This window comes from Motacilla alba, chromosome 5, assembly GCF_015832195.1.
Source record: "Motacilla alba alba isolate MOTALB_02 chromosome 5, Motacilla_alba_V1.0_pri, whole genome shotgun sequence".
In the NCBI taxonomy this organism is placed as follows: Eukaryota; Metazoa; Chordata; class Aves; order Passeriformes; family Motacillidae; genus Motacilla; species Motacilla alba.
Genome location: NC_052020.1, coordinates 8,399,726 through 8,427,050, shown reverse-complemented (window position 1 = coordinate 8,427,050; position 27,325 = coordinate 8,399,726). Strand labels below are relative to the sequence as shown.

Below are 27,325 nucleotides of genomic sequence, written 5' to 3'. Positions count from 1 at the left end.
CTGGTACCACCAAACCACACAATTAATTCAGCTCCTTCACCACCATCAACTATTCTGGTTCAGGTTGTTTGGCCGGTAGAACTACTATCACACCTGGATTGGTTTTTTAAAACACATTTATTTTTTGCTAATTGAGCCCCAGTCACACACCAGAAACACACTGTACCACCAGCTCACTGCTTCCCTACTTGGAACTTCTCATTTAGGCCTACTAACCCAGCTCCCAAGTCCAAGACATATGTGGGATATTTGAGCAAGTCAAATCATGCTCTACAGAAAAAAAGAATCATCTTTTAAGGGTCCTTCAGCAAGAGAGCATCACTGACACAGCAGGAGCACATAATGAGCTGGAAGTTTCCAGGAAAAGCATGGCAGGAGGTAGGAGTTAAGCCTCACCCACCACACAGGGGTCATGCCTCCTCCCTGGGCCTCAGGCCAGCACAGACAACACACGCACACGAGGCCACACAAGTCCAGGTGAGCCTCACCCTGCTGCCCATGTGCCTTCCCAAACCCCTTAAGCACGGAGCTCATCAGCCTGCAGGCATTTATCCAGCTTAGCACATTCTGCTGGAGCCCAGCCCACCTGCACCAGGACACCAACTCCTCCTGATTTTTATCTGAGAGATGATAAGCATTTTTAAACTGACAGGTTCCTGGCTGATAGCCCCCTTCACCTGCCACATCTTTATCCAGATGTTTTGGGTTAGTCCTGGATCACTCCCCAGTCAAAACAGCACCTTGAGCTGCGTCCTGCACAGCTGTGGGAATAATGTGTCAGGATGAGGGAGGAGGTGGGACTGCTGCTGATGCTAAATTAAAACATCCACCAAAGCACTTGGGAACTCCCCAACACCCAGAACTGCTCATCTTGAGGACAAAGCTTAATGCCAAGAACCACACGGCCTCACACCAAACGATTCCAGAGAATTAAAGGATAAGGATTCACCTTTATGGGCAGCACCTTGAGGGTGAGGGTACAGGTACTGCTGTGACTCAGAGAGGGACTCCACCACAGAGCTGCCACTTGCCCTCCCTGGGGGCTTGCAACTGCCTCAAAACAGCGTGGGAGACACAGCAGCTTCCCTGCCTCCCTGGGATCTCTGGGAATATCACCTCAGACTCTAAGAGCAGCTGCTCCCAAGCTGTTCCCAGTTACAGCCCAATTCCCAGACCACTGGATTCATGCAGTGCCAGCACAAACACCAGAGCTCCTGACAGGGCCTGACTGGGACCTGAATGCTGGAACAGCTCCCTTCAGAACACAACACTGGGAAGAGACACAGGCACAGGAAAACTGAGCTTGAAGCTGGAGCTGGTTCCTTCAGCTTTCACAGCCACTCAAATCAAGATTGGTACCACGCGGTGTTTCAGGTCCTCTGCTTGTCACAGACACACATAAAAAAACCTGTTGTGACAGAAACTGCACTGACACCAGTTTCATGTTCCTGTCCCAAAGCTCCTTCCCCAGCTTCAGCCTCCAACCCCCCTTTCCAGAGCTCAGCAGCCAAATTCCCTTCACTGGGACAAACTCGCTGACACCAAAGGAGCCACAAAGCCAAGCCCACACCTCTGTGCAGGCTGCATCCATCCACCACCAGCCTCTCTGGGTTGTTCAACCCTGCTGCCAGGAAAAGCCTTTCCCTTCTCCAGCTGCAAGAGAACCAAGACTGGAACAGGATTGTTCCAAGGCCGCTACTGACCAGTCTCTGGCTGTAACGGATCCGTTCTTCCTCGGGCTCCATCTCCGACTCCTCGGAAGAGAGTGAGAAGGACACGCCAGGACTGCTGTCGTCGTCCTCTTCCTCCTTGGAAGCCAGAGGCAAACAGTGAAAAAGGGCACAGGGACACCCACACCCCTCACTTCCCTTCTCCTCTTGCAGCGAACCCCACCCTACTCTGGGGGCTGAGAGAACCCAGGGGATGAGCCCACCCCAACTTTTAAGGCTCCTGTTTTAACTTAGAATAACTGTCAGGGTAAAGGACTTCACCAGCTCTTCTGTAACACAACAGGAGCTGCAGGTCTCCCACCCTGGCTCCACACTACCCCCAGCAGCTCCTCTGGCCCACGGTGGGATAAAAACCAGGGAAGGTGCTGCCAAACCCTGGCTTCTCCAAAATTAAACACTGGAGAGCCAACTTCTCCAAACAACACAATCACTGTCCTTGGGATATCCTGTACCGTGGCACCTGGGAGAAACTACAGTGCTACAGGATATGTCCCATGATCAGGGAAGGCATATGTGACCTCTCCTACATACAGCACCCAAGCAGGGAAGCAGTTAGGGATCTAACTCCTGGCTGGAGGAGACCTAAATGCTGAGCTCTCCAAATGTGCCACCTTGTGACACCACACACCAACCTGGGAAAACCTCCCAGGGCGTCAGATGGCACCTACACTTTTTTTTTTTAAAGGGACAGAAACCAACCAAAGCCTGAGTATGGCAGGGCTCTTAATCCCCAGGACTGTGCCTAAGTCAGACCTTCGGGGAGGAAAATCGGGGAAAAGGATCCGCCATCCCCCTCGCAGCGTTACAGAACCGCTGCGACCACGCAGGGAGAACTCTCTCCATCCTGCTCCTCCCCGAGCCCCGGCTTCGACAGCCGAGCACTCCCGGTCCCGCCAGCGCCTTCCCCACCCCTGCGTCCCTTGGAGCTACGGCACCAGGACTCGCGGCTCGGCCGAGGGAGGCAGTTTCCCCACACTTGCTGAACTCTGTTTATAAACAAGCGGACAAGCGGAGCTCGGCGCGCCGGCCCCGCCGCGGGGGAGGGGGCCACCCCCGGCCCGCCGGGCCACCCCAGCCCGCCCCCGCCGGGGCAGGACGGGAGGCGGGAGGGAGGGACGGTCCCCGGGGAGCTGTCAGCCGGCACCCGCCGCCCCCTCCTCAACTTCCCGGCGCGGCCTCCCGGGGCCCGGCAAGGGGAGACCCGCCCGCGCCCGCTCCCGCCCGGCCCCGCACAAACTCGGGGGTCGCCGGTGACCCCGCGGTGCTCACCAGGTCTCTCCTGCGCCTTTGTCCTCTTCTACCGCCGGCACGGGGGGGGGAACAGAACAGACGGAGGAGGAGGAACCCCCCGGTCAGCAGCGATCGCGCCCCGGCCCCGCCGCGCCCCCGGCCCCGCCGCTCCCGGCGCGGGCAGCGGCCGCTGACAGCCCCGCCGGCCGCCCCCCGCCGCCGCGGCCCGCGTCCCCCCGCCACCGCCGCCGCCGCCTCCGCCACCGCCGGCGCACCCCTCCCGCCGCCGAGTGCCGGGGCTCCGCCGGCGCCGCCCGCCCCGTCCCGCCCGCGCGGTGCTCCCCCGGCGCCGCCCGCCCCCCGGCCGGGACGCGGTTCCCCCTCCTCACACAGGAGCCGCCGCCGCCATTTTGAACCCGTCAGAGCCTCACATACACACCGACGCCACGCGCACGCGCCGCGCGCACGGGCCCCCCCCCCCAAACCGCGCCTGCGCCGTGCGCTCCCCAGCGCGGCCCCGCCCCGCGCGCGCGCGCGTCTCCGGCCCGGCCACGCCCACTCCGGTGTAAACCACGCCCCTCGTGTGGCCACGCCCCTTGCGGGGGGGGCTGGAGAGGGGGAGCCCCGGCGGGATTTTGGGGGGTTCGGGGCCCAAAACGCCCCGCCGTGAGGTCCCTCGGTGTCCCCGCGGCTGCCCGGGCGTCTGTGCACGCCCGTGTGGGGGTCTGAATGCAGAGACGCCGGCAGGTACCTGCATGCACCTAGGTAACTACGTACAGGTCCTTAGTTATGCGCTGTAAACAATGTTTTTATAAACTACACATAGTTCTGTAGATAGACCCTAACTATATCCAGTGATATATAAAATAAACATAGTGATATGGAAGGTTTCAAATTAACTGTATAGTTAGATATACATTATATAGTAATATGTATATAAATACATAGATACATAACCATACACATGGTTATAGACTTGTACGTGCAGCACACACCTGGACACACCTGGACACACCTGGACACACCTGGACGCATGCTCACACGCACCTCAACCCAAAATCAGACGGTGACCCCATCGCGGTGGTCTCTCATCCACCCCGGGCCCATGGCGGGACCCCGACACCCACACCGTGTCCCTGACACCCACACCATGTCCCCGACACCCACACCATGACCCCGACACCCACACCGTGTCCCCAACATCCACACCATGACCCCGACACCCACACCATGTCCCCGACACCCACACCGTGACCCCAACACCCACACCGTGTCCCTGACACCCACACCGTGTCCCCAACACCCACACTGTGTCCCCGACACCCACACCGTGTCCCCGAGGCCCCCAGGCCGTGCGGGGGCTGCTCCTGCCCCAGGGACCGCTCAGGCCGATGAGTTTTGTGTCACTTTAATGGCAGCAGATGGCCCTGCAGCCACCCCGTGTCACCCTCCGGCGCTGGCCTGCCAGCGGGAAGGGGAGCCCCCAAATCAGTTCCGTGTCCCCAGAGCCCGGCTGGCGGGGGGTGCTGGCAGCCAGGGTGGCACAGGACGCTGGGATTCCTGGCGGGACAGGGACAGGACGCTGGCATCCCCAGCGGGAAAGGGACAGGACTCCGGGATCCAGGCGTGACAGTTCATGCCGGGAATGCTTTCCTGCTGTCACCCCGTGGCGACCGGCGGTGCCAGCCCCGGGTCGGGAGGGTGGCAGCGGCATTCCGGTGGCGGAGGCGGAGCTCGGGGACAGCAGGAGATGCCGGGGGGGTCGTGCCGAGCCGGGGGGCTCAGAGGATGGCACAGACCCTCCTGGGTCCCGCCTTGCGCTGCCTCCGGCGGGCGGCACTGATGGCGGCACTGCAGGCTGTCACAAAGATGTTCCCCACGTTATCCTGGTACCTGGCCGAGCACTCCATGTAGGACACGGCGCGGACCTGCCGGGCCATGGCCTCTCCCTGCGGGGACACACACGGTCACACCTCCCCAGGACCCCCGCTGTCCCGCGCTGGGGACCACTCCCGTCCCGTGCCGTGTGGCCGGGAGGTGACACCCACCTGCTGGCGGGAGACGGGCTCTATCCGTCCGTCCTTCAGCTTCTGCAGCACCTCCTGGTCCTGCCGCAGGTCCGTCTTGCAGCCCACCAGCAGCACCGGGACGCCCTTGCAGAAGTGGTTCACCTCCGGGTACCACTGAGAGGGGACACGTCACCCCGGGGTGGCCACTGCCACCCAGGGACGGGGACAGGGGACGGGCAGGTTGCGTTACCTTCGTTAGGATGTTGTCAAAGCTGTTGGAGTCGGTGACATCAAAGCACATGAGGACAACGTTGGCATCTGAGTAGGACAGAGGGCGCAGCCTGTCGTAGTCTTCCTGTCCTGCCGGTGGAGAAGGGAACCATTACGCACCAGCCTGGCACCGCGAAAGTGACACCCGTGGGCATGGCTGCGGGTCACCCCCCCTCAGCCACGGTCATGGGGACCCCTTGGGGGGGACAAAGCGTGACCACGCGTGTGGGACACCCCAAAAGGCCCGGGTGGGGGAACGGGGGGCGCAACTGCCCGGCCTGTCCCCTGCTGTCCCACCTGCCGTGTCCCACAGGTGGATCTTCACGGGCTTGCCGGCAACCTGGAGGGACGCCGTGTACTTCTCGAACACGGTGGGGACATAGACCTGGCGGGGGACAGGGACACAGGTCACACAGGCAGCTGTGGGGGGCAGCGACGGAGGGGACCCCAGTGGGGACAGGACAGAGCGCAGGGGGGGAAGCAGGCAGTGGGAAATGGTGCTTCCTCCCTGGGGCAGCGGGATGGGAGCCACCCTTGTCCCCCATCCCAGGGCACGGGAGCCACCCTTGTCCCCCATCCCAGGGCACATGGATGCCCCAGGGGGACCGGGGGATTCAGGACAGGGGTTCTGGGGTGCCTGCGGCTGCCCCCCTTCCCTGCACTCCCTGAGTCCCATATATGCCGAGGGACAATCCCTGCTCCCCCCGTGACTCCCCAAGAGAGGCAGAGGTGTCACAGACCCGCACCAGCCCCAGGCTGGGCCACCCCCTGTCCCCCCCGTCCCCACGTCCCGCTTCAAACGGCCCCGCTGCTGCCACCGTGTCTGTCCCACCGCCCTTTGCCCGCCACGCACAGGGACAGTCACCCACCCAGCAGGCGACAGGCGTCCCGGTACCTTGGGGAAGTCCCCTTTGGCGAAGGCCACCAGCAGCGACGTCTTCCCGCAGCCGCCATCCCCCACGATGACAGCCTTGACCTCGGCTTCGGGGGCTCCCGGGCTCTGCTCCCCGCGCTCCCGCTGCATGGGGGTGTCCGCTGAGGCCACGGAGCCCGAGTGGCCTCGGCGGCGACAGGGATGGGGACAGGGAGGCGGGAAGCGCCCGCCCGCTCCAGGGTGCGGCGGTCACCCGCCCGCCGGGCCCGCCCGCCGCGGGGCCGTGACAGCGGCCGGGACACACGCACGGCTGTCCTGGCACGCAGGTGACCTTCTCCCGGAAGGTCCTCGCCGGGCACAAGCGTCACACTGCCACCTGTATGTCCCGCCTGCCTGCGTGGCTCTCCCTCGCTCTCCCGCCCGCTGCCCCAGGCACCCTCATCCCCTGATCCCGCTCCCGATCCCACTCCCCATCCCGATCCCGCTGGTGCAGATCCCCCTGCACAGCGCAGCCCCCAGGGATGGGACCCCTGTGCCTCCCCGACGCCCCATTCCCGCCTCCGAGCCCGGGATTTATTGTTATTGCCCCGAGCATCCGCGGGAGGCAAAGTCCAGGGGTGGAGCGAGGCACGGGGGGTGACTCACTGCCCTGGCCCCGCTGTCACTGCCACCCCGGCTGTCACACCCGTGCTGTGCCATGCTGAGCTGGACTCTCTGTCCCCGGCACCCAGCCCAGCAGCACCTGCGTGAGGGGGCGGCCACCCAGCTCCTGTCTTTTCCTAGTGATTCCAACCCGGGCGGGACAGTCTGTGACACCACGCTTAGCTCGGGGACAAGCCATCCCAGCAGTGATGTCCCCCATCCCCCTGTTTGGATGTCCCCAAGACCCTCTCCCCTCCCCTTCCCTCTCCTGCCACCCCAAAACTTTGGTGGGGGAGAATGGGTGCTTCTTGTGCAGGGTTGCAGGGAGGGATGTGGGGTGGTGTGTGCTGTCCCCTGCGTCCCCCCCCTCTGTCACCAGCCTCTCCAGGCTCTCTCAGGGAGTACCAGCAGGTCCAGGAGGGCCCTGGAGCCCCCAGACCAATTGGAGTGAACCCGAAGTGATGGCTCAGACAACAAATTCCAAATTCTCACCCAGGCCTGGTGCAGGATGAAGCCGGTGGAGAGGGACTCTCACGCCGGGAGGCAAATGCACGCGGTAATGAACAATCTCAGAAGGATGCCAGAGTCGGGGCAGGATGGGGAGAGGAGGCTGGAGCACTATCAAACAATTAGGAAGGTGGCAATTACCAGTCTAATGAGATATCAGGTTGAATCCTAAAAGCATCAAGATTCTTTCACAGCGAGATGCAACTGCTGCAGTGTTCGTCCTCTGGGGTATTCGCTCGGACAAAACATTTCCTTTCCCGCAAGACCAACAGAATTTTGACGGGAGTAGAGGCAGCCTGCATGCAACTGCCCAGTGTTGTCAGTGTCTGACCCGTGATTGTGCAGAAACGCCCCAAAAAGCAGCTTTATCTGGTGACAAGTAGGCTGCTTGGAGCTTCTGAGGACGTGGAGATCCCACTTTTCCTCACTGGAGAAGACCGTGGCGAGGAGCGCTAGAGGGAGGGAGCGCGCCCTGCTCGGACACACCAAGAGGTTGGCCCCAAGGAAAGGTAGGGGACTGGGACCAGAGTCCAGCCCTGGGCACTGCTTGTTTCTCCCTGGATGTCCCCAAAGCCCCTCTCACCGCTCCCATGGTTGCCATCAATCGGGATGACTGGATTGATCCAACCCTCCCTCCGCCCTCACCTCACCCCCAGCCATCCCACGGCCCCCCTGTCCCCAGCCCTGCTGTGCCACCTGACCAGGACCCCCATCCCTGTGACATCCCCTGGGGTCCCACTGACCCCCCTCTGCTCTGACCGCAGCTGGGGACCACATCCCACCTTCCTCCATGGAGCTGAACCAGACGTCCCCACCTCCCTCATCCCCCGTGATGAACCCTGAAGCAGATGATTCCTGTGGGATCATCAATGTCTCCGATGTGGCCATAAACGGTGTCACTCTGCTCATCTGCCTCTGCGGGCTGGCTGGGAACGGGGCCGTGCTATGGCTGCTGGGATTCCACATCCGCAGGAACCCCATCACCGTCTACATCCTCAACCTGGCCGTCGCCGACTTCACCTTCCTCCTCTTCATGGTCCCCTCCTCCCTGCTCTACCTGCTGGAGGAAGTGTCCTGCTCCGCTGTCGTGTCCCTGAAGTACCTGAGGTCCCTCCTCCTGCTGTCGCTGTTCTCCTACAACATGGGGCTGTACCTGCTGTCAGCCATCAGCATCGAGAGGTGTGGTTCAATTCTCTTCCCCCTCTGGTACCGCTGCCGCCGTCCCCAGCGCCTCTCATGGGTGGTGTGTGGCCTGCTCTGGGCCCTCTCCCTCGCTGTCATGGTCGTGGTGACCTCCCTGTGCCTGTCACACGAGCACGAGCACTGCCGGCTGGCTCTCATCTCCATGTACGCCCTCAGCTTCCTCATCTTTTCTCCACCCATGGTCATCTCCAACGTGATCCTCTTCATCAAGGTCCAGTGTGGCTCCAAGAGACGTCAGCCTAAGAGGCTCTACGTCGTTATCTTCCTCACTGTGCTCTTCTTCCTCATCTGTGGAGTGCCCCTCAGCCTCTGGAATTTCCTGCAGCAGCTCAGCCCCACCCTTGTGTCCTCCCAGGTGGTTTTCCTGCTCGCCTGCATCAACAGCAGCATCAACCCCTTCATCTACTTCTTGGTGGGGAGCTGCTGGAGGCACTGCTCCGTCGTGTCCCTCCAGGTCGCCTTCCGGAGGGTTTTTGAGGAGACAGGGATCACCACAATGTCCAGCTGAGAGGCCACTGCGGTCCCACCAGCCGTGCTGCCCATGCTGGCTTCATACTCTGCTGCCCACCCTTGCTCCCAGCCAGGCCTGCGGGTCATCTTCCTGCAGCTGTGAGTCACGATGCATTCCATAGCTTTTCCATCCTTTTTCCCATCCCACTGATCCACGTTGTTGTGTCTATCCCTATCCCTATCCCTATCCCTATCCCTATCCCTATCCCTATCCCTGTCCCTGTCCGTGTCCCTGTCCCTGTCCGTATCCCTGTCCCTGTCCGTGTCCCTGTCCCTGTCCTTGTCCCTGTCCCTATCCCTATCCCTATCCCTTTCCCTGTCCCTCTCCCTTTCCCTATCCCTTTCCCTTTCCCTTTCCCTGTCCCTGGCCCTGTCCCTGTCTCTGTCCCTGTCCCTGTCCCTATCCCTATCCCTGTCCCTGTCCCTATCCCTTTCCCTGTCCCTGTCCCTATCCCTTTCCCTGTCCCTGTCCCTGTCCCTGTCCCTGTCCCTGTCCCTGTCCCTGTCCCTACCATTGCATCCCCATCCTATCTGCATTCCCACCCCAGTCCTATCCCCAAACTATCCTCATCTCGGCTCCCCTTCCCTGTTGCCTGTACCTATCCCATGCCACGCCATCCCATCCCATCCCATCCCATCCCATCCCATCCCATCCCATCCCATCCCATCCCATCCCATCCCATCCCATCCCATCCCATCCCATCCCATCCCATCCCATCCCATCCCATCCCATCCCATCCCATCCCATCCCATCCCATCCCATCCCATCCCATCCCATCCTATCCCATCCCGCAGGTTTCCCAGCTGGCGCCCGCTGCGAGCGCGATCCGTGGGGCTCTGCTGCCCTCCTGTGGGAGTATTTGGGATTGCCGGCATCCGGACCCTTCCCGATCCCCTCTGACATCCCAGATTCCCTCCCCGGGGCCGCCTTCCCCCCTGCCAGCCCCGCTCCTGCCCCGGGATCCCCGGCAGTGTGTCCACTCCTGGCCGTTCCACGCTCCTCTGCCCCAATAAACGCTGATGGATCCATCCCGCTGTCGCCTCTTGTCGCTCTCCAAGGGAGGCTGGGGGGCGGGACACCGCGGGTGAAGCTCTGGAGGGGGATGTCCCAAGGACACAGTTCCCGAAAACCGAAAACCGTGTGAGGCAGCCTGGGGTGAGCAGCCCGTGGGGAGGGACTGGAGCCTCAGGCACGGGGCTGGGAGGGATGGGAAGGACGGGAGGTGGATGGGCTGCATGGGGAGTGGGATGGGAGGTTGGTGTGGGAGGTGTGGGACATGATGGAGCTGGTGGGGAGATGTGGTGGGAAGGTATGGGATGTGGTGGGGCTGGAGAGAAGGTGTGGGATGTGGTGGGGCTGGAGAGAAGGTGTGGGATGTGGTGGGGCTGGTGACCTCAGCAAAGCCCCAGGGAGGGGGGGTGATGCCCCGTGGAGCCCATGGTGACAAACACAGGTGTCACCCTGCTCCTGGAAGGGGGTGGCTGTGCTGAGGACCACGGCCTCCTCCTCTCCTTGCTGCTGCACCACCTGAGCCTGCTGAGGGAGCAGCTGACGGCAGTGGAGAGGAAGAATTTCTGAAGGCAGCGAGACCTTTGCACCTGGCTCACAAAATTAAAAGTTAAATATCTCTGGAGAGATCTTTGCTGTGACACTTACAGAGCACTTGGAGTGGGGAATGCTGAGCCCCTGGGCCATCGTGTCCGTGCCAGCTGTGCCGGTGCCAGCCCAGCTCTGGGCACTGGGGATCATGGCTGCTCCAGGGAGCACAAGCCATGGGGGTGTCCCCTCTGTCCAGCCACATTCCCGGCTGGCAGCAGCAGCCAGAGGAAGCCAGGAAGCGAAGGCAGCTCAGGGTTCACGTTTATTGATATCACACCCCAATGGGATGCAGGAAGCAGGTGCCGGGGGGAATTTTGGGATCACAGACATGTTAGGAAGGATCTGTTTGGGGAACATTGCTCTAGAACCCGGGAGGGAGGAGCACAGCCATGCTGCCATGTGCTTCCTGCAGAGCATCCCTCCCACATGGCCCTTGTCACTGCCCCTGCTCCGTTCTGCAGGATTCCAGCACCACCGAGAGGGTGATCCATTGGATATTTATTGATCAGGTGACTCAAGGAAACCTTCAGCCACTCTGCCAAGGTCCTTCAGCAGAGCAGTGGAAGGGATCAACAGGCTGGAAAGTCTGTGTCCATGGCAGGATCATCGCTGCGGGCAGTGTTTTCTTCTGGCTCCTCAAAGACCCTCTGGAGGGAGAGCCGGAGGGACTCCACAGAGCAGTGCCTCCAGCACCTCCCCACCACGAAGCAGATGAAGGGGATGACGGTGCTGTGGATGCAGGTGAGCAGGAAAACCACCTGGGAGGCCACAACGGTGTAGCCAAGCTGCTGCAGGAAATTGGAGAGGCTGAGGGGGAGAGCAAAGAGGAGGAAGAAGAGCACAGCGTGGCAAATAACAATGTCGAGTCTCTTGGGTCGCTGCTGCTGGGAGACACACTTGACCTTAATGAGGAGGATTGTGCTGGAAATGACCATGGCTGGGGCAAAGAGGAAGAGGTTGAGGGCGTACATGGTGATGAGAGACACCTGGCAGTGCTCGTGCTCTTGAGAGTGGCACAGGGCAGTCATCGTGACGATGACAGTGATGGAGAGGGCCCAGAGCAGGGCACACACCACCCAGGAGAGCCGCTGGGGACAGTGGCTGCGGCACCAGAGCAGGCAGAGGATGGATGTGCACCTGTCAATGCTGATGGCTGTCAGCAGGTACAGCCCCAGGTTGTAGGAGAAGAGCAGGAGTGGGAAGAGCGCCCTCAGGAACACCAGGGGCACGATCGTGGAGCAGGACACGTCCTCCAGCAGGTAGAGCAGGGTGGAGAGGACCGCGAAGTGGAGGAAGGAGAAGTTGGCGAAGGCCAGGTTGATGATGTAACAGGTGGTGGGTCTCCTTTGGAGAAGGCAGAGGACAGCCCCGTTCCCGGCCAGCCCACAGAGGCAGATGAGCAGTGTCACACTGTCTACAGCCACATCGGTGACATCAATATCACAGAGATCGTCTCCCTCAGTGGGTGAGGCAGGAGATGGGGACACGGTGGTCCCCTCCATGGATGGACGCTGGGCAGGCAGTGGGATGTGGCCCTGGCTGTGGTCAGAGTGGATGGGCAGTCAGTGCTTGGAGAATCCAGGGATGGACCACACCACTCTTCAGCAGTTCCCTGCAGTGGGAAGGATTCAGTGGGGAGGAGTGAGATGTGCAGGGGAGGAGGGCAGTGGAAATTGTGGGGTGGGAAAGAGTTGGGATGTTCATCAGGAGATGCAGAAGGGAAGTGCAGGGCAGAGGAGGGGGGAGCTGGGGAGGGCACTGCGGTCACCAGGAGAGGGTGGCAGGAACAGAGCAGCTGCTGGAGGAGAGGAAGGTGGGGTAGGGAGGAAGGAAACTATTCCACTGACCTGTTCCCTGTGGGGCAGCAGCAGGCAAAGGGGTCTGTGCAGATCAGCGGCGCTTCCTGGTGCCTCTTGCTCCTTTGGGATCCATGTCCTAAAGCGGCTCCTGCCAGGTCAGTGCCATGGAGGAGAAAGTGCCCAGATCACCAGGAGCTCCTCACTCCCGTCTCTCTTGCTCCTCTCTGTGCCCTGTCCTGGTGTTGCTCCCCAAGGCTTGGTGGAATCACGGGGGAGTCGGAAATTGCATCTTTGGCTGCGTCAGAGCTCCACTTGTACTGAGTCATTTATCATGATTTTTTTTGGGTTTTGTTCACTAAGGAAGTGGCTTTTGCCAGACACTCCGCAAACAGAATTTTGCAATTGGCTCACAATTACGTCCTGATTAGAAACACTCCTTCCCTGCAGAATGTCCCATTCTTCAACTGCCTCCCGTCTCCCGACAGGCTTCTACCATTCCTCATTTCCTTTTCTTGTGGGGACATAGTCCCTCTGGCAGCAGAGGGATGCTGGTGGTGCTGGTGGCACTGGAATGCCGGCCGTGCCGATGATGAAGCAGCTGGGTGCCTGTCAGAAGCATTTCGCATTCTGGGAAGAGCTGTGCGATAATTTCCAAATCCTCCCGTGAAATAAAGGACGCCCAGCGGAGCTTCCTCGCCCTCTCCATTCCATCCTGTCCCATCCTGTCCCATCCTGTCCCATCCTCTCCCATCCTCTCCCATCCTCTCCCGTCCCGCCGCTTTCCGGGCCGCCGGCGGCTCCCTGCTCCCAGCGCGGCCCGTGGGGCTCTGCTGCCCTCCCGTGGCCACATTTGGGATCGCCGGCATCCAGGCAGCCAGCGACCGCCCCGACCCTCTCCTGACCCTTCCCGACCCTTCCTGACCCTTCCCGACCCTTCCTGACCCTTCCTCATCTCCTCGGGCACCCCAGACCACCCCCCTCCGGGCCACCTTCCATCCCGACAGCCCCGCTCCTTCTCCGCTCCACCCGGGACTCCCGGCAGCGCCTCTGCCCATCCCGCCCGTGGAGTTCTAGGATCTGGGAGGGAGGAGGAAAGCCCTGCCCCCGTGTGCTCCCCTCAGAGCATCCCTCCCACATGCCGCTGCTCCCTTCTCCGGCAGAATTACACGGCGAGAGTGAGCCAAATGAGTGTTTGAGATCACTGAAAAAGTCACCGCCAAGGGGATCAGCAAAAACCGGCTTTAATGTTAAGCGGCAGCACAACGGAATTCATTGGCCAGGAGCATTTCTGAGATCTCAGTGTGGACTGGAAAGAGGGTGAGGATGCACAGCAGAGGGAGGGTGGTCCTGTGGATATTTATTGATCAGGCAGCTCGAGGAATCTCTCAGCTGCAGTCGGGTTATTCAGCAGTGCAGTGGCAGGAATCAACAGGCTCAGAGCACAATGTCCGTGACGGGATCATTGCTGCTGGCAGTGTTTTCTTCTGTGCCCCCAAAGACTCTCAGGAGAGCCTTCCTTAGGGACCCCATGGAGCAGGGCCTCCTGCAGCACTCCAGGGAGCAGGGCCTCCTGCAGCTCCCCACCGAGAAGCAGATGAAGGGGCTGCTGGTGCTGCGGATGCAGGCGAGCAGGAAAACCACTGGGGCTGACACAACGGTGTAGCCGAGCTGCTGCAGTAACGTCCAGAGGCTGAGCGGGAGAGTGAAGGGGAGGACGAAGAGCACAGTGAGGATGATAAGGACGTCGAGTCTCTTGGGCTGCTGCTGCTGCTGGGATCCACGCTTGACCTCAATGAAGAGAATTGTGCTGGAAATGACCATGGCCGCAGCAAAGAGCAGGTTGAGGGCATTCATGAAGATGAGAGACACCTGGCAGTGGTGGGGCTTCAGTGACAGGCACAGGATAACCACTGTAACAAAGGGGAGGGCCCAGAGAAGGACACTCATGAACCGTGACAGGTGTTTGGGACGGTGGCAGCGGTACCAGAGTGGGCAGAGGACGGATGTGCACCTCTCGATGGTGATGGCTGTCAGCAGGCAGAGCCCCGTGGTGTAAGAGAACAGCGAGAGCAGGAAAAACAGCTTCAGGTACTCCTGGAGCATAATAGTGGAGCAGGAAACTTCCTCCAGCAGGTGAAGCAGGAGGGAGGTGACCACAAAGAGGAGAAAGAGGAAGTCAGCGACAGCCAAATGGAAGATATAGACTGTGATGGGGTTCCTGCAGAAGCTGAGGAGGCAGAGGAGAGCCCCGTTCCCAGCCAGCCCACAGAGGCAGATGAGCAGCATGATGCCACCTATGGCCACAAAGGTGATATCAGTTCCACATGTGTTATCTCCTTCAGCAGGTGAGGCAGGAGATGGGAATACGGTGGTCACCTCCATGGTTGGACGCTGCACAGGCAGTGGGATGTGGCCCGAGTGGATGGGGAGTCAGTGCTTGGAGAATCCAGGGATGGACCATGTGGCTCCTCAGCAGCTCCCTGCAGTGGGAAGGATTCAGTGGGGAGGAGTGAGATGTGCAGGGGAGGAGGGCGGTGGAAATTGTGGAGTGGGAGAGGAAGGTGGCAGGATTGGGCTGTTCACCAGGAGACACAGTAGGAAAGCTCAGGGCAGAGGAGGGGGGAGCTGGGGAGGGCACTGGGGTCACCGGGAGAGGGTGGCAGGAACAGAGCAGCTGCTGGAGGAGAGGAAGGGTTGGTAGGGAGGAAGGAAAACCTTCCACTGACCTGTTCCCTGTGGGGCAGCAGCAGGCAAAGGGGTCTGTGCAGATCAGCGGCGCTTCCTGGTGCCTCTTGCTCCTTTGGGATCCATGTCCTAAAGCGGCTCCTGCCAGGTCAGTGCCATGAAGGAGAAAGTGCCCAGATCACCAGGAGCTCCCCACTCCCGTCCCACCTCCTGCTGTCCGTGCCCAATCCTGTTGTTGACCCCCCTTGACTCGGTGCAGTCATGGGACAGACAGAAATTGCATCTTTGGCTATGTCAGAACTCCACTTTCTCAGAGATTTTTTTCCTGGGTGTATTTTTTTTTTTTCTACAGAGGAAGTGATTTTTGGCAAAAGATCCAAATGAAACACTTTGGCTTAGCATTTTTTTCCTGATGAGAAACACTCCTTCCCTGCAGAGTGTCCCACTCTCCAACTGCCTTCCTTCTCCAGACAGGTTTCTACCATTCTTCGTTGCCCTTCCCTGAGAGGTCACTGTCCCTCCAGCAGCAGAGGGATGCTGGTGCTGCTGGTGGCACTGGAATGCTGGCAGTGCAGGCAGTGCTGGTGAGTCAGCTGGCTGCTTCTCAGAAACAACTCCCATTCCGGGAAGGGCTCCAGGATCATTGCCAAAACATGCTCTGGGCCCGAGGAAGCACAGCTCAGCTGCTTCCTGTCCTATCTTATCTCATCCCCATCCCCATTCCCATCCCTCTCTCCATCCTCACTCCATCCCATCACATCCCAGAGCTTTCCCATACGGAGCTGTTCCCCACTTTGAGCGCGGCCTGTCAGGCTCTGCTGTCCTCCAGTGGAGAGATTTGGGATTGCCGGTATCCAGAGCCCCTCCTACCTGCTCCGACCCTCTCCTGACCCCTCCCAAACCGCCTCCAACACCCCAGACTGTCCCCGGGGCCCTCTTTCCACCCCAGCTGCCCCGATCTTCCCCCGCTCCACCAGGGACCCCTGGCAGTGTCCCTGCTCCTCCTGGACATAGGGTTCTAGGACCCAGCAGGGAGGAGGAAAGCCCAGCTCCAATGTGCTCCTCAGGATCACACAGGATTGTAATCATGGCTGGAGCTGGTGCAGAAACAGATTTGGAGGCCTGCAGTGGTTCTGGGGCAAGTTCTGTAAGAAGAAGCAAGAGCACATGGCCAAAGGAAAAGTTCAAGGCAAGGTCACCTTTAATATCACAGCACTCAGTGAATACAACCAGCAGAGACCCCTCCGAATGATCCTCCAGGATCAGGAGAGGACTTTGAGAAGGAGGTGGATGCATGGAAACAAATTCGAGGAAAGTGATGTTTGTATATTAGATAAGAAAGACACTTTAATAACTCTGTGTGTTTATGATGGATAAAACCCCTGTTGTAAAGTCTCACCCCAAGCAGAAATATGGAGAGAACCTTCAGTGTGTCCTTTGGCGGTAAAGAATTCCTGCTTACTAATGCTTCCAATTTTTTTTAATGAAAGTTTATTAAGGCTGATTTTGGTATCAGTCCCAATTCCCATCCCATCCCATCCCATCCCATCCCATCCCATCCCATCCCATGGCTGCTCCCTGCCGTGAAGTGCTGCCCATTGGGCTCTCCAGTCAGGACATTTGGGATCAGCAGCATCCAGACCCTTCCAGAACCCTCTGACCCTTCTGGACCCCTCTGACAAACTCCAGGCTGACCTTGGGGCCGCCTCTTTCCCTATGAGAGCCCCGCTCCTGCCCTGCTCCACCCAGGACCATGAGCAGTGTCTCTGCAGCTCCCAGCCATTCCTGCTTTTGTACCTTGAAAGAAACAATTTAGCAAAGAAAGAACAGGAACAGCATTTAGCTGGAATGGCACCTCATGCCTTAACCTTGCTCCCAGGCCTGACCCACTGAGATGTCTCAGGTGCTGACACACCTGAGAGAGCAGTATTTCCCCCACGTTTGCCATGGCAGATGCAGCCGTGTGTGCACACAGCCAGCCAGAGTCAGTGCAAGGTGCCTGTGAGAAATTCCCCTGGCAGGCAGTGAAATGCTGCCTGCGGATCCCTTTGCAGCTCCTCCCTGTGCCAAGGGCTGGGCCTCGAGCACTGCGGGGATGGGCCCAGAGCCGCCGGCGTTCGGGGATCAGCCCAGGGCAGCACACGGGAGAGATCCCAGCTGGGAGAGGCCCCAGTGCCAGGGAGCTTCTGCTCAGCGCTGCCGGGCCCAGGAGAGCTCCAAGGGGCTCCTTTTGGGCCGCTGCTCACAGGCCCCAAGGGATGGGCGTCAGGCACAGCAATGGCTCCCCCTGGCCACACCTGGGGCCGGCAGCTGTCTGTGAAAGGGGGAGAGCAGGGCTGGTGTGGCATTCAGGGAAGGAAAATAATTCCCCAGGCTGTTGATAAAGCCCAGGAGGTGTTTGGAGAGCAGCAGTTCCTGGAGCAGAGGGTGTTTCTGCTCAGCGCCAGAGGAGCTGAGCCCAGGGGCTGCTCCTCAAGGCTGAGGCTTCACAAGCACGGATCAGAGCCCAGAGCGGCCTGGAAAGGGGCTGGGATGCACCAGCACAGGGAGGGTGACCCTGTGGGTATTTATTGATAGGAGACTCAAGGAATCTCTCAGCCACTGTCCCAGGGTCCCTCAGCAGGGCAGCAAGAGGAATGAACAGACTCAGACCCTGGTGTCCATGGTTAGCTCATTGCTGTGGGCAGTGTTGTCTTCTGGATCCTCAAAGACCTTCCGGAGGGAAAGCCAGAGGGACCCCATGGAGCAGGGCCTCCAGCCACTCCCTGCCAAGAAGTAGATGAAGGGTTTGATGCTGCTGTGGATGCAGGCAAGTAGGAAAGCCCCCTGGGAGGGCACAATGGTGTGGCGGAGCCGCTTCAGTAAATTCCAGAGATTGAGGGGCAGAGAGAAGAGCACAATGAGGCAGATAACAATGTCGAGTCTCTTGGGTTGCTGCTGATGGGAGTTACACTTGGCCTTAATGAAGGGCATTGTGCTGGAAATGAGCATGGGAACACAGAGGAGGAGGTTGAAGGTGTGCATGGATATGAGAATAACCTGGCACTGCTCAGGTATCTTGAACGCACACAGGGAATTTGTTGTGATAATGACAAAGATGACAGCGATGGTGAATGCCCAGAGCAGGGCACACACCACCCATGACAGGTGCTGGGGATGGTGGCAGCAGTGCCAGAGCGGGCAGTGGATGGACCTGCACCTCTTAATTCTGATGCATGTCAGCATGTACAGCCACATGCTGCATGACACCAGTGACACCTGGAAAAGCCCCCCCACATACAGCAAGGGCATGATGATAGAGCAGGACACATTCTCCAGCAGGAAGAGCAGAGTGGAGGGGAACAGAAAAAGGAGGAAGAGGAAGTCAAAGAAAGTTAGGATGAGGATGCAATGGGTGGTTCTGTTACTGGATGAAGAGCAGGATCTGAGGAGCACAGCCCCGTTCCCGGCCAGCCCACAGAGGCAGATGAACAGTGTCACACTGTGGATGGCCACGGTGGTGACATCTGTCTCACACAGATAGTCTCCTTCAGTGGGTGACGCAGGACGTGGGGACACAGTGCTCCCCTCCATGGATGGACGCTGGGCAGGCAGTGGGATGTTGCCCTGGCTGTGGTCAGAGTGGATGGGCAGTCAGTGCTTGGAGAATCCAGGGATGGACCATGCGGCTCCTCAGCAGCTCCCTGCAGTGGGAAGGATGCAGTGGGGAGGAGTGAGATGTGCAGGGGAGGAAGGCAGGGGAAATTGTTGGGTGTGAGAGTGAGCTGGAAGGTTTGGGCTGTTCGGGCACAGGAGAAGAGGAGGGGGGAGCTGGGGAGGGCACTGCAGCCAGCGGGAGAGGGTGGCAGGAACAGAGCAGCTGCTGGAGGAGAGGAAGGTGGGGTAGGGAGGAAGGAAACCATTCCACTGACCTGTTCCCTGTGGGGCAGCAGCAGGCAAAGGGGTCTGTGCAGATCAGCGGCGCTTCCTGGTGCCTCTTGCTCCTTTGGGATCCATGTCCTAAAGCGGCTCCTGCCAGGTCAGTGCCATGAAGGAGAAAGTGCCCAGATCACCAGGAGCTCCCCACTCTGGTCCTGCTGGCTCTGTCTGTGTGCTCTGTTCTGGTGTTGTTTCCCAGGGCTCAGTGCAGTCACAGGGGAGGCGGAAATTGCCTCCTTGGCTATATCCAAATTTCACTTCCTTTGAGTTGTCTTGACTTGTTTTTCTGCCATAGAGGAAGTACCACGACATTCAGATATGCTTTAATGGCTCCACATTTCTTCCTGATTATAAACTGTTCTCCAAATGTGACCTTCTCCAATTGCTTTCCCTCTCTCAGCAGGTTTCCACCATTCCTCCTTTATCTTCCCTGAGGGCTCCTTGTCCCTCCAGCAGCAGAGACCTGCTGGTGCTGCTGGTGGCACTGGAATTCCGGCAGTGCTGGGAGTGCTCACAGCACTGCTCAAGCATCTGAGTGATTCTCAGAAACAACTCCCATTCTGGTTAGAGTTTTGGGATCCTGGCCCCAAGAAAGCAAAGTGAGCTGGGATTTCCCATTTCTATCAGTCCAATGCAGGCTCACTGTGCCCAAAGGAAGGAGAGTACTCAGTTGCTTGCAGCCAGGTCATCAGCACTTAGAGCCCACCCTAATTACTGCCCTTTCATGCTGCAATGAAAGCTATTAGGAACCAGATTTTGGAGTGTTGTGACCCCCTTTCCAGCCTTTCATTAGGGCTCATCCTCCTCCTCCTCAGACGTGGGAGCTCTTGTGTTTTCTTTTATCTGATCCCATCCCTCCAGGCCACCTGTGCCAGGGGCTCACCACCCTCACAGGGAAGGATTTTTCCCTTATATCCAATCTGACCCCAACTTCTGTTAGTGGAAATCCATTCCCCCTTGTCCTGTCACTCCATGCCCTTGTCCAAAGTCCCTCCCCACCTCTCCTGGTGCCCCATTAGCTCCTGGATCATGAAGTGTTTGCCCTTGTAAGGACTGGGCTGGTGAGGGGATGTGAGGTTCCATAGCTGGGGACACAAACAGGATGTCAGCAGGAAGAGAGGTGACAGTTCTGGTCCCAGGGCCAGCAGTTTGCAGGAGGAGCATCCCAGATCCCTGAGGCCCATGTCAGCTTGGGTAGGAATCGTCTTGGAATTCACTGTAGGCTGCTGTTTGACTCCCAAGGGATTGTAGAGGATGATTCAGAGGAAACCTGCAACTTTCTAAGGATTAAAGCCAAGAGAGCAGCATGGATTTGCCACTTCTCAGAAGAAATGATCTTGCTGAAATCCTAAATCATCCCTCTGCTGTGTGCCAGTGCTCCAGCTCACACACAGGAATAATTATTGCATGAATCCTCTTGAAAACTCCATGGTGAAGGTCCAGTGCCACTGAAATTGTGGTATACAAGGGGCTAAACTAGATTTGAATCAGAAATCAAAGTTTCACAGCACATTTGTAGAGCAGGATAATAAGGATCCATGTCCTCAGCAATGAGAGGGGGCAAGTTCAGGCTGTTCAAATGACAGGATTTTGGGAGTGGGGTTGCTTTAAAATGGAAGAGAAGCTGACCTGGAGAGAAACTGCTTTGGCCATAGGTCTGGTTGCTGAGGCTGTCTCCTGTTGCTCATTTCCTGCACAGAGTGAAGAGCAGATGAGGAGCAGAGCCCTGATGCCGTGGCAGGCTCTGAAGCAGCTGCCTGTTTGTGAGAGCCCTGGAGAACACGAGCCAGCCCGGAGAACAGGGGGCTGTGGCAGGAGCTGGGACAGAGCCCGCGCTGGACGCTGCTGGGGCTCAGCCCGCGGGCTGGGCTCCCCTTTCCCAAGGGAGCATTGCAGGGAACCTCCTGAAGATCCCGAGCCAGGGACAGCAGCTGCAGGGGGGGAGGTGAGGAGAGTGCACTGCGGGAAAGTTCTCCAGGCTGCGAGAGGAAACAAGGTCAGGCTCTTCTCTTTCACCCTAATCAGTGCCCCCTCATTGGGTGGAACCTGGTTATTGATTTTGGGGGCAGAATTGAGGTCTGCAGGGAATGAAAAGCTAGAAATACTGAGGGAAAAGTGAGGGAATATTGAAATGAGTGTCCTGCTGAAAGAATCCTCTAGCAGCTCAGTGATATCAACAGACAGCTGAGAGTCCAGGTCAGATCCATCCCAAAGCCATTTGCTCTGGGATATCTCCATGGGCAATCCTCTCCTTCTGCAATTGTTTTCCTCCTCCAGCTCTGTCCTGTCCACAGCCAGGAAGGAGGGATCTCCCTGGCGTTTGTGCCAGGCACGCCAGACCAGGCTCCCACATCCTACTTGCCATCTGTCCTGTCCCTCACCCGTCCCTGTGCTGCTCCACATGGAAGCTGTGGGTGGGAAAAGATGGAAATGCCACGTTTGGGGGACAGCAGCGTTGCTCTGGTGTGTGTGTTTGTCACCCCTGCAGCTGTGTGAGGGGAGGAGAAGCAGCAGAGGTGTCCCCATGAGCACTTTGTGCCCTGCCACGGAGGGAGCCAGCCCTGCCTGCTGGAGCCTGCCCGCTGGGAAGGCATCCAAGGGGAGCTGGAATGAGGAGAGCCACGACAACTGGACCCAGTGTGCAAACAGGCACTGGAGCAAAGTGCCTGTCACGCTGCTGCTGCTGCTGCTGTGCCTGTGTGGGATGGTGGGAACGGGGCTGTGCTCTGGCTCCTCGGCCCACAGCAGTGCCCTCCCTCTGGCTGACTGCCTGGCTGGGAGCTGTGCACAGGGATTCACCCCCTCTGTTAGTGTGGCCTTGCAGAGGGCTTTTGAGGATGTGCCAGAGCCAGGGAATAGGGACAACACCATGGAGTCAGCATCAAGTGGAATCATCATGAAAGAGAAGCATCATAAAACAGAACTGTAAAATATCCAGAGTAGGAAGGGAGCCACAAGGATCATGGAGTTCAGCTCCTGGCTCTGCACAGGATACGCCAACCATCTCAGCCTGTGCCTGAGAGCATTGTCCAAATGCTCCTTGAGCTCTGTCAGGCTGGTGCTGTGTGCAGCAGGGGAACTCCTGCCTGGGGTTTACACTGAATGACGTGAGGAATCCTCATGGAATGGTTTGGGTTGTGTCCTGGTTTAGGGTATATTTGTCAGTAAACCTCCAAATGGGATCCCTCTAGTAAACAAATTCAAGCACCTCCTCCCCCAGCTGGTTCAGGAGAAGATTTCCTTAAAGTGGGAAAAAACTGTTTATTTAAGTAGCAAAGTATTCACAAGTATAAAAAATGGAAACAATATTAAACAATAAAATCTCTTGCTGCTCTGAAGAGCTGGCAAATTGATAAAGTCCTTGTTGTGAAGTGTAGTTTGGCTCACTCAGTCTCTTATCAGTCCCTCTGGTGCTGGAAAATGCCACGTCCCAGGCCCTGGTGGGCCACAGGTGTGAGCTGCCACTGCTCTTCTGGGTTTTCAGTCCAGAGCAGGTTTGAACAGTTCCAGGAAAAAGAAAAACCACAGTCCAGGGAACTTCTCTGCCTCAGCTAGCTGAAAAAACCTGAAAGCAAAGGAGAACACTCTGTTGTATGTCTGTGCTGCAGACAGCACGGTCTGGTAGCCGGAGTGTGCAGGAGCCAGCGCAGCTTCTGAAAACAAAGTGCTGCATCTTCTCTCCCCCTCTTTGCTTTCGGAACCAGTCTTAAAGGTGAAAAACTTCTTTCTGGGCTAAACAGATGAATGGGGATTCTATTCAGCATCATAAAGTCACCCCAGGACAGGTTGGAAGGATTGGTAAAGATCATCTCATTCCATCCCTCCTTCTTCCATGGGAAGGGACTGCCAGGAAACCTTCTGTTTTGAAGAGTTGCTCTTTTGAAAGGAAGCTCAGGTAGGGAGCAGTCTGGGTGACCCAGGAGACAAGGAAGGTGCTGGGAAGGAGAAAAAGTGCATGGAAAGATAATGGTCCTTCTGCACTTGCCTTGGGAGGGACGTGCTGGCTGGGTTGTTCTTCTCTGGACAACAGGTTGTACATTGGAAAGTTTTGTCTTTTCAATGGACAGGAAATGGGAGACAGGGAGAGAAAAACACTCTCATATGTCAAAGTCTTCCTCCTCTGTTAATTATTATCAACTCTGTTAATAAATGCTCCTTAGGTGTTTGACCTCATGTGTGTCTCCAAAGCATGACTCCACCCATGGCTTTCCCTCTCACTTCCCTGTCCAGAAGCAGTGGCACTTTGCTTTCCTCTGGATTTAAGGCAGTGGGAAAAGGAGGGACAACTTTCCCCTGAACAAGAGATGTGGCTGCTGCCCAGGTCTCTCCCAGGAGGAATGAGGAGCTCTTGGCACTGCCAACATCATCCCAACCATTGCAGGTACGTGCCTTAGGAAGGGCTCTGGTATGAGACAGGTACCTGCCCTGCTCACAGACAAGCCAGAGGCTTTAGAATGGGATAAAAGAAGGAAATGAGCCATTCTGGACACTGTTTAACAGGCACAGGCTCTGCAGAGAAGCCTGGATGTTTTTTATTCAACAAATTCTGGGGCCTGAATTTCCACAGTGGAGGCAAACAAAAAGCATGAATCCAGATCTGATTGAGGGGTAGGTACAAAATGACACAGATCCCTGCAGCCTGGACTGTGGCTGAAGCTGCTGTGCAGAGTCGCTGTTCAGATCCTCCTGAGGGGGGCCAGGTTCAGGAGGGAGGTGGTCAAGGTTTCCTTGGACACTGATGCTGGGGAACCAGAGGATGGATGGCCCCATTCTGCAGAAGAGCAGCATAGCCCCTAATCTCTGTGCCATTAAATGGTCCAAGCATCTGGTGATGGGAATTTCCATATTCCATGTCCTTTCTGGATACAGGCACAAGAGTTCAGTGGAGTTCACTATTGACCCTGCTCTTTACTCAGAAGGATTCAATTCTGTAATTCAAAATTCCCACTGAAAGGATAAGGGAATGTTGCTGTCCCTCCCCAGCTCTGCAGCCCTACCTGGTGTCCCTTCCCATCAGCTGGGAATGCAGGGCTGGCTCTGCTGGACAGAAGGGGAAGGATGCTCCGTGTGATCCCAGCCCCTCTCCTGCCATTGAGAGGCACCAGCCCTGCATGGGATTTTCCCAGCCACACTGTGCTGGGAGTGTCCCCAGGGATTAAGGTGTCCCATTCTCTGCAGGCAAGAGCTCCCTGAAAAACACCATGAGACTCATCAGCTGAGCCAAAGGAGATGGAGTTCATTCCCTGGGGCCGAGGCCATGAGGGTCATTCCATGGGGAAGAGAGCTGGGAAGAGCACAGAGCCCAGCTGCACTGCTTGGAGCCATGTGGATCCAGGAGGGAGGAGGAAAGCCATGCTCCAGTGTGCTCCCTGCAGAGCATCCCACAAAGATCACCCAAGGCAATGCCTGTGCTCCTGTCTTCTGCAGGAGTTCAGCACCCCAGGGAGGGTGAGCCTGTGGATATTGATTAACCAGGAGACTAAATGAAACCCTCAGCCACTCTCCTGGGGTCCTCCAGCAGAGCAGTGGAAGGGATCAGCAGGCTCAGACCCCTGTGTCCATGGTGGGATCATTTCTGCAGGCTGTTTTTTCTTTCGGCTCCTCAAAGACCCTCTGGAGGGAGAGCTGGAGGGACTCCATGGAGCAGGGCCTCCAGCACCTCCCTGCCAAGAAGTAGATGAAGGGTTTGATGCTGCTGAGGATGCAGGTGAGCAGGAAAACCACCTGTGCGGACACGGCGATGTAAGCGAGCTGCTGCAGGAAATTGCAGAAGCTGAGGAGGAGAGTTAACAGTGCAATGATGAAGATAACCATGTCACGCCTCTTGGGTTGCTTCTGCTGGGAGCCACGCTTGACCTTAATGAAATCGACTGTGTGAGAAACGACCAGGGGTACTGCAAAAAGGAGCAGGATGATGGTGTACATGGAGATGAAAGCTGCCCGGCAGTGCTCCTGCTCGTGTGATGGGCACAGGAATGTCACCGTGGGAATGACAGTGAAGAGAGCGAAGAAAGCCCAGTATTGGACAGTGTCCAGCACCCACAAGAGGCGCAGAGGAAGGTCCCAGCTGCAGCAGAGCAAGCAGAGCTTGTCCATATACTGCACATTCCCGCTGTGCATCAGCCGGAGCAGTGCCCAGTAGTAGGAGACCACTGAGAGCTGGAAAATGAAGTTCATGTATAACAAGGGCATGATAGCAGAGCAGGACATGTCCTCCACCAGGAAGAGCAGGGCGGAGGGGACCGCAAAGAGGAGGAAGAGGAAGTCAATGACAGCCAGGTCAAAGATGCCAGCGTTCCTGCTTTTCAGCCTGAGGAGGCCGATGATAGCCCCGTTCCCAGCCAGCCCACAGAGGCCGATGAGCAGTGCTGCACTGTGTATGGCCACATCGGTGACATGAATCTCACACAGATTGTCTCCTTCAGAGGGTGAGGTGGGAGATGGGGACACGGTGGTCACCTCCATGGATGGACGCTGGGCAGGCAGTGGGATGTGGCCCTGGCTGTGGTCAGAGTGGGTGGGCTTGGAGAATCCAGGGCTGGACCGCACAGGCCCTTAGAAGCTTCCTGCAGTGGGAAGGATTCAGTGGGGAGGAGTGAGATGTGCAGGGGAGGAGGGCGGTGGGAATGGTGGGGTGGGAGAGGGAGGTGGGAGAGATGGGATGTTTGGCAGGGCATGCGGAAGGGAAGTGCAGGGCAGAGGATGGATGGCCTGGGGAGGGCACTGCAGTCCCCGGGAGAGGGTGGCAGGAGCAGAGCAGCTGCTGGAGGAGAGGTAGGGAGGAAGGAAAACATTCCACTGACCTGTTCCCTGTGGGGCAGCAGCAGGCAAAGGGGTCTGTGCAGATCAGCGGGGCTTCCTGGGTGCCTCTTGCTCCTTTGGGATCCATGTCCTTAAGCGGCTCCTGCCAGGTCAGTGCCATGAAGGAGAAAGTGCCCAGATCACCAGGAGCTCCCCACTCCCATCCTGCTGGCTCTCTCTGTGTGCTCTGTTCTGGTGTTGTTTCCCAGGGCTCGGTGCAGTCACAGGGGAGGCGGAAATTGCCTCCTTGGCTATATCCAAAATTCACTTCCTCTGAGTTGTCTTGACTTGTTTTTCTGCCATAACGGAAGTAGCTCGACATGCAGATTTGTTTGAATCTGAACTTGCCTCCTCATTTCCTCCTGATTATCAACTCTTTTCCATATGTGACCTTCTCCAAGTGCTTTTCCTCTCTCAGCAGTTTTCCACCATGCCTCCTTTATCTACCCTGAGGGCTCACGGTCCCTCCAGCAGCGGAGAGCTGCTGGTGCTGCTGGTGGCACTGGAATGCCGGCAGTGCTGGGAGTGCTCACAGCACTGCTCAAGCATCTGAGTGATTCTCAGAAACGACTCCCATTCTGGGAAGAGGTCTGGGATCATTGCCAAAACCTTCCCTGGCCCCACGAAAGAAGACAGAGCTGAGAATTCCCATTTCTGTCATTCCAGTGCAGACCAATGCTCAGACCCCTGTCTTTTAGGGGCATAATTTCTGCAGGCAGTTTGTTCTTTCGACTCATCAAAGACCCTCTGGAGGGAGTCCCTGAGGAACCCCACAGTAGAGTGCTTCCAGCAGCTCACCATGGAGCAGTCTGTCCTCCAGCTACCAACCAAGAAGTACATTAAGGGTTTGATGCTGCTGTGGATGCAGGTGAGCAAGAAAAAAACCTGGGGGGGCACAGTGAGGTAACCGAGCTGCTGCAGGAAATTCCGGAGGCTGAGGAGGAGAGTGAAGAGCGCAATGAGGATGATAACGATGTCGCCCCTCTTGGGTTGCTGCTGCTCAGAGCCCCACTTGGCAGTAATGAGGAAGATCGTGCTGGAAATGAGCAGGGATGCAGCAAAGAAGAGCAGGATGAGGCTGTACATGGAGATGAGCGCTGCCCAGCAGCCCGGGAGAATGTCCCATACCCCATCCGCCTTCTCTCTCTCTACCATTCCTCGTTTCTCTTCCCTGAGGGGTCATTGTTCCTCCAGGAGCAGAGAAATGCTGGTGGTGCTGGTGGCACTGGAATGCTGCTGGCAGTGCTGGCAGTGCTGTTGAAGCATCTGGCTGCTTGTCAGAAACAGCTCCCATTGTGGGAAGAGCTCCAGAATCATTGCCAAAACCTCCCTGGCGCTCAAGGAAGAACAACTGAGGCAAGAATTCCCATTTTTGTCATTCTCCCCCAGGCTCACACAGCCCAAGGGAAGGACAGCACTCAGTCGTTGCAGCCCGGTTATCAGCACTTAGAGCCCACCCTAATTTCTGCCAATCCCCTGAATATGCAATGAAAGCTATTGGAGACCAGGGTGCTGGGAACTCCCTGCCAGCCCTTCACCAGAGCTCC

General features: G+C 57.8%; 5 protein-coding genes across 6 annotated transcripts in view; 1 reads left to right on the top strand and 4 right to left on the bottom strand.

The window, feature by feature from the left end:
- KDM2A (lysine demethylase 2A) overlaps positions 1–3,468 on the bottom strand; it is a 34,012-nt gene extending 30,544 nt beyond the window's left edge. The window contains exons 1-3 of the mRNA XM_038138711.1: positions 3,350–3,468; positions 3,000–3,027; positions 1,704–1,808 (exon numbers count right to left, since the gene is read on the bottom strand). Of these exons, the coding sequence (XP_037994639.1) occupies positions 1,704–1,808; positions 3,000–3,027; positions 3,350–3,369 (153 nt within the window). The 5' untranslated portion in view covers positions 3,370–3,468. The remainder of the gene's footprint in view (positions 1–1,703; positions 1,809–2,999; positions 3,028–3,349) is intronic.
- Positions 3,469–4,352: 884 nt separating this feature from the next.
- RHOD (ras homolog family member D) lies at positions 4,353–6,565 on the bottom strand. The gene is made up of 5 exons (XM_038138327.1): positions 6,135–6,565; positions 5,537–5,624; positions 5,220–5,329; positions 5,009–5,143; positions 4,353–4,909 (listed from the first exon to the last, which is right to left on the bottom strand). The coding sequence occupies exons 1-5, from the start codon at positions 6,261–6,263 to the stop codon at positions 4,742–4,744; spliced, it is 630 nt and encodes a 209-aa protein (XP_037994255.1). The 5' UTR covers positions 6,264–6,565; the 3' UTR covers positions 4,353–4,741.
- Positions 6,566–8,052: 1,487 nt separating this feature from the next.
- On the top strand, positions 8,053–9,098 carry LOC119701849 (mas-related G-protein coupled receptor member H-like). The gene has a single exon (XM_038139009.1). It carries the CDS (start codon positions 8,053–8,055, stop codon positions 8,971–8,973), a length of 921 nt encoding a protein of 306 aa, XP_037994937.1. The 3' UTR covers positions 8,974–9,098.
- Positions 9,099–10,963: 1,865 nt separating this feature from the next.
- On the bottom strand, positions 10,964–26,269 carry LOC119701771 (mas-related G-protein coupled receptor member H-like). 2 transcript variants are annotated; one of them, XM_038138882.1, is made up of 3 exons: positions 25,781–26,269; positions 25,516–25,543; positions 10,964–12,159 (listed from the first exon to the last, which is right to left on the bottom strand). In XM_038138882.1, exon 3 carries the CDS (start codon positions 12,075–12,077, stop codon positions 11,145–11,147), a length of 933 nt encoding a protein of 310 aa, XP_037994810.1. In that variant the 5' UTR covers positions 12,078–12,159; positions 25,516–25,543; positions 25,781–26,269; the 3' UTR covers positions 10,964–11,144. The 2 variants fall into 2 exon arrangements, with proteins under 2 accessions (XP_037994810.1, XP_037994809.1); XM_038138881.1 differs by lacking the exons at positions 25,516–25,543; positions 25,781–26,269 and adding exons at positions 12,423–12,522; positions 15,101–16,590 and having other exon boundaries at positions 10,964–12,114.
- Positions 13,515–14,790, bottom strand: LOC119701768 (mas-related G-protein coupled receptor member H-like). Its single transcript, XM_038138877.1, has one exon. The coding sequence runs from the start codon at positions 14,754–14,756 to the stop codon at positions 13,809–13,811; it is 948 nt and encodes a 315-aa protein (XP_037994805.1). The 5' UTR covers positions 14,757–14,790; the 3' UTR covers positions 13,515–13,808.
- Positions 26,270–27,325: the final 1,056 nt, after the last annotated feature.

Bases quoted from the DNA above. Each gene is read 5' to 3' on its own strand.
- RHOD (XM_038138327.1), bottom strand. From the start codon at position 6,263: ATGCAGCGGGAGCGCGGGGAGCAGAGCCCGGGAGCCCCCGAAGCCGAG. The intron at 5,144-5,219 runs GTAACGCAACCT...GTCCCCTCTCAG, and splicing joins TTGACAACATCCTAACGAAG to TGGTACCCGGAGGTGAACCA. The intron at 4,910-5,008 runs GTGGGTGTCACC...GTGTCCCCGCAG, and splicing joins AGCCCGTCTCCCGCCAGCAG to GGAGAGGCCATGGCCCGGCA.
- LOC119701771 (XM_038138882.1), bottom strand. From the start codon at position 12,077: ATGGAGGGGACCACCGTGTCCCCATCTCCTGCCTCACCCACTGAGGGA.
- LOC119701768 (XM_038138877.1), bottom strand. From the start codon at position 14,756: ATGGAGGTGACCACCGTATTCCCATCTCCTGCCTCACCTGCTGAAGGA.
- LOC119701849 (XM_038139009.1), top strand. From the start codon at position 8,053: ATGGAGCTGAACCAGACGTCCCCACCTCCCTCATCCCCCGTGATGAAC.